The sequence below is a fragment of the Aphanomyces astaci genome, assembly GCF_000520075.1.
Source record: "Aphanomyces astaci strain APO3 unplaced genomic scaffold supercont1.159, whole genome shotgun sequence".
NCBI classification, from domain to species: Eukaryota; Oomycota; class Saprolegniomycetes; order Saprolegniales; family Verrucalvaceae; genus Aphanomyces; species Aphanomyces astaci.
The window spans coordinates 50,932-56,360 of NW_009798422.1; the positions used below are offsets into that span (position 1 = coordinate 50,932).

The window sequence follows — 5,429 nt, forward strand, 5'->3', positions numbered from 1 at the left end:
AATAGCTCGGCTCTGCCTACCTGATCCTGGGCCAGTCGACGACACAGTCATAGTTGCGTCGACAGGTTTCGACCTGTTTTAGAACACCGTTGTAGGAGTGGCCAACCATTCGTACAAGGCACATGATAGACTCGCTGGTGTGCTAATGGCCTTCGACGCCGAGCACTGAATGGTCCCTGATGATTTCAGACACCATTATTCGCTCTACAGAGCACATCCGGAAGCCGATATATACAGTACGTCAGTGGAGTTGCAGCTCCACTAACGCGCACACACCACAAGCAAAAAAGATACTTCTACTATATACACAAGATGATTCTGTCACGAAAGATAAATGGCTATAAACTCTATGCGGCAGGCGCAGAAATACATTATTTTTTCGACACGGGAAAAGATAATCTTGTCGAGGATGATCATTTGCCTCAACCGCGTCACATTTTGACGGTTCATCTTGGACAGAACAGGAGTGCTTTGCTTACTTGAAAACCCTACACTGTACGTTTTTCTAATGAAATTCGTAATATTGATAGTTTTGGAATAACTGGTAGAGATATTACAACCGAAATATTTTTTATATGTTTAGGGGTTTATATTATGGTTCATATATTAAAGGTTTCCAACCTAAACGCATTAATTGATCATAACGATATCTAGGTAATATATGTAGCTCTACCCAAAACAAATAAAACAACGAAAAAAGACATTTTTAAACCTAACAGAATGTTGCGCTACCATAAAAAAGACTTGTTTTTTATAAAATATATAGAATAACTATTTTCTACAAAAATATATGATAAGTAAAATTGTAGATAAAATTGAATATAAATTGCCAAAAATCAATAAATTTTCTTTTTTTATGATCCAAATTAAAAAATATAAATTTTCAAAAAACTAATTTTCTTTTAAACTTAATAAATGGACTAGATTTCGCATGGACAGCCGCCGTAAAGCAGTGCATATATCAAAGCCAGGCGAACCAATATTGTCGTTCTAAATTACATATTATACACGGCCCTTGCTAATGCCATTGCATACTGGCGAAACCGCGCTTGTCGGTTGTCCGCCGTCGCCACGTCCGCCAAGTCCAGTCCCCACGGCTTGGCTTCGTCCTCAACGGCACCACTCCATCGCGTGTGATGTCTGGGACAAGCGATACACTCGCCTTTACACCCACCGGCCGCTGGGCTGCCGATAAAACTCTTGCCTACCTCACTGCCAACAAAATCACATGCGACACCGTACCATTCCCAAATATACCTGGTAACCCACAAGTGGGTCGCGGCGCCCCAAAAAACAACTCACACATCCCACCGACACGACCATGACCCCTCCCCCGCCGGACCCAGGACGGCCACCAGCCCTAGCTACGCCCGAGACAACGACAACCCCCATGGTTAGAGTACTCGTTACCCGAAACGGGATACCCACGCCCACCCTCGTGCCAGCTACCGGCACAATACGCGCTCCGCTCCCTTCATCCTCCTCCGACCCGGATTTGGAACCCGACACGAACCAGCCCCCTGCACCCACACCACTAACCCCACGCCAGCTACGTTCCAAATTAGCTGCCGACAAATTCCTGGCCCGACAGGATCGCATCCAGGCAACTCGCGCCGCCACGCGGCCTTTCACACGCTAACTCCGTCCATCCAGGCTGAGCAACACTCAGGCCAACCACACGGGAACTCCAACCCAATACCTCTCTGAGGATGATATACCCATCCGTCCCTGACCTGCTCGCAAGCCATCCCCGCCCACTACCCCACCTCAGGCCCTGCCCTCCACTTCCGCCCACAGCCCAGCCCCGTACACTACCAAGCCAACCACACCTAACTCCACCAAGACCATACGCAGCTCCTCCACGCAAAGCTCGCTCCCCGCGGCATGGCAATGTACACAGAACCCCGATAACACAACAGGACCCATGGACCTCGCGCGAGAAACTCTCCATCCCCAACCACCACAGCCACTCCTTGCCAGTGCACCCAATACTGCACTCGCCACCCATGCTCCCCGTCATCATCCCACTACTCCAGCACATCCCCTTCCTACCCATGCCACCACAATACCGACCAGCAGTCTCACACCATCCCCTACCACTGTCTCTCCACCTCCTTCGACTACTGCCAGGCTGCTAACAACTAACCGCACTGCAGACCCCACAACACCCAGATGCACCACACTATGGCCCACGAGTTTTCGCGCCACCTCATCAGTCCCATGTCTCACCAGGGTTTTGCGTCACCCCGGGGCACACAATCGCACAAACGTCCCACTCCCAGCAGCCCCATTACCTCACCCATCACCAGGACCATCTGGCACTGTTCAGCAACAAATTCCGCCGGACCGATCCTTGAGCCGTCTCCACCATAGGCACATTGCACAACCAAGCACATCTCCCATGCACCCACGCTCGACCACGCCTCCCTCCAGCCCACCACCATCCTCGGACACCTGGACATTACCACACCCACAACCCACCGGACCAACGGTAACCTTGGTACAAGATTCGGACCAGCATCCCACCCCACTGGGACTGGCCTCTGTCCAGCCAATGGAAACCATAAGACAGGCCGCGTACCGGGCCACCTCATCCACCAAGTCAGTTACCCACCCCTCTACCAAACGCCCACACTCCGAAGTTGATCCAGACTGAACCTTGCTCACCCCTCCTTCACGATACCACCATCCAAACGCCACCAAGCTATGCTCTACCCGCCTACCCCGTCCTACCAGCCAGGTCCACCCGACCCTACACAGCACTCGCAGGACTCCACCGACCCACCCTCACACGAGGAAGACCTTGACGAATATGATGCCAACACTGTCCTCCAATTTCCAGGTCTACGCAACCTCTGCGATGAAGGACAACCGATCCTATACCGCACAATGACCATGTACTGGGAACGCAAGGCACACCTCTTCCAAGGGTTTACTCCCGCGGAGATTACGGATATCGAGCAACACTTCTCCGAGACCATGGTTAGGATCCAGTTCTCTATCAATCCGTCGCTCCAGCAGCCTGACAACCCACTCAGCATCGTCAACTTCAGGAAAGAAATCGAGACAATCTGCGAGGAACGGTTCGGGCTCACCTTCCACGGCGGGCTCAGTGAACACGGGCAGCAGCTCCTGGGGACCCCCATTCAACGCACCGCCCTAGCCTGGGCAGCCCCACGACGTGGATACCTATTCCTCCGGGACATCTCTGTCGTAATGCTTTACCAGTATGCTGGAGTCCTCAGCAACGGGCTCTCCTACCACCAGCTGGAATACCGCAACCGGTCTAAACTAGCTCCTGCTGACATACTGTGTGCCCTCCGCGCCCTTGGGGCCACCGATGCCATTGTCCAGAGCTACTCACGTATGTCAAGGGCCACGGGATCATTGGGCGGCCATTGGGTGTGTAAACTGGCCCACAGAGGGCAACTACCGCTTCCGACTAGTCTTCCCCAGCCAAACCATGGCCGAAACAGTCTATGCCAACTACCGTCTGCATGCTGCGGGAACAAACCGCCTGGACCAGGTTCCTCCCTCGATGAAGCTACACCCACTGCGTGACCTCAGCTGGGACAACCCCTCATCCACTTTCTTCCACCCCTTGTCCCTCAGTGCAACCAAACTTGTGGCCACCAAAGTTCGCATCGGCCCTCTACCTACACTTACCACTCCTGCGGACATCCTGGAGGTACTGCATGGCTCCCAGCTTCCCTCACCTGATGTGGACATTATCGACGACTACGCAACCCTCACTTTTGACTCCCCCTCACCGGCAGCCTTCCTCTGGACGCCTCAGGCCCACATGGGACCACCCGTCTCTACGTACGAAATATAGCCGTCCAGCTCCACGTACTCATGGGACGCACACGTACCACGGCGGTGGCACTGCAATGTCCGGACTGTGGCCGCCTGGATCACCAGGGCAAACCATGCGATCGCTTCACCTACCTGGACCCCCACGATCGGGCACGCAGCAAATCGCGACATAAATCCACTCCCCGTGGCCCCAAGAGTACGGGAGCACGTTCGCGCAGTCAGAGTGTGTACACGCGTGCAGGACGATCAGTCTCACAACACTCCACCACGGTCAGCCACAACCCCCAATCCTGGCAATACCCCCCTCACCAACAACCGTTGCACGCATCAGCCCCGACTACGGACCTCGTCCCACACCTCCGACGGGAACTCTCCAAATACGTGGACCACCGTATCGTCCTGGCCACAGGCCCACTCCAGCAGGAAGTTGATACCCTCCGCGCGGATAAGGAGGCCCTCACAGCCTTCGAATCTGCCACCAGTGCAGCCTTCACCACCCTCGATGCACGACTCCTAGAAGAACGCCGCCTCCGTGAGGCTGCTGAACACCAACAATCCGAGGACCAACGCAAGTTGACGGAAGCGCAAAACCGCCTGCAAACCACCATCACCCAACAAGGCACCCACCAAGAGGCAATGGCCGAACGCCTCCCCTTCATCGAATCCAGCCTACGCACACTTATGCAGGCCATGCAGAGCGTCTCCTCTCCCAACTCGCGGGCCTCGCCACCCTCGGCACCCCTGCGACCAGACTACCAGCCGCGTACCCCGCCCAGCCTACGCTAACGCCCTCTCCCCCCGCCCCTGATGGTCCCGTTCCACTTAACCAGCCAGCCGGACACGATGACTCCATGGGGACAGACCCAAAAGACACTATAGAGTCAAACTAACCTCGGGGTATCGGGTCAGACCAACGACACCCCGGCAACGTCCCTGGTCTGTACTCTGGTGGTTCATGAGCTTTCTGCTGTGGTCCACTTGCTCCGTACCCATGGCCGCTGCCACCCAACCGGACTCCAATTTTCTCTCTGTACGCCAACTGGCACACTCAGTGCAACCCCTACATGCTGCGTATCCTTTCGACCACCTACGTGACCCTCCCTCCTCAGACGACTCCAATAACTCCGAACAACTCGACCACCGCATCGCGGACGACCTACACCAGCCCCCCACGACCTCCCCCCCACTCCCACGCCCCGGCGACGCCGCCGCCGCTCCTGGCGGATCCAGCGTCTCCCCCTCCCCTCCCGGGCATGCACACAGCTCGCATCCAACGGGACAACGTCCTCCGGAGGGAAACCCTAGAGGGTGAGGCCTACATCGGAGACGCGGGCTCAACCCCGACCCTGGACCTGCGGGTAGATAGCCTGCGTATCGCGGCGACCAACATCAATAAAAACACGTATGGTAAATTGAGCGCCGAACTGGCCACGTGGTTCCGAGCCAATGCGCTCGACTTCCTCATCATTGCCGACTCTGACTTACCAGCCCACAAGGCCACACAACTATGGACACCTGCACATGGGGGAACACACGCACCCTGCCTGATGGCTGTTAGCAACCACCGTGTTAGCCTACTCTACGACATACAACGCTGGCACTCCCGCATCGAC

At 55.1% G+C, this 5,429-nt stretch overlaps 2 protein-coding genes across 2 annotated transcripts; one reads left to right on the plus strand and one right to left on the minus strand.

The window, feature by feature from the left end:
- Positions 1-995: 995 nt before the first annotated feature.
- H257_18385 (hypothetical protein) lies at positions 996-1,926 on the minus strand (the record flags this gene model as incomplete). The annotated part of the gene is made up of 3 exons (XM_009847427.1): positions 996-1,204; positions 1,266-1,520; positions 1,851-1,926. 3 exons carry the CDS (start codon positions 1,924-1,926, stop codon positions 996-998), a joined length of 540 nt encoding a protein of 179 aa, XP_009845729.1.
- Positions 1,927-4,880: 2,954 nt separating this feature from the next.
- Positions 4,881-5,364, plus strand: H257_18386 (hypothetical protein; the record flags this gene model as incomplete). The annotated part of the gene is made up of 2 exons (XM_009847428.1): positions 4,881-5,251; positions 5,313-5,364. The coding sequence occupies 2 exons, from the start codon at positions 4,881-4,883 to the stop codon at positions 5,362-5,364; spliced, it is 423 nt and encodes a 140-aa protein (XP_009845730.1).
- Between the last annotated feature and the right edge of the window lie 65 nt (positions 5,365-5,429).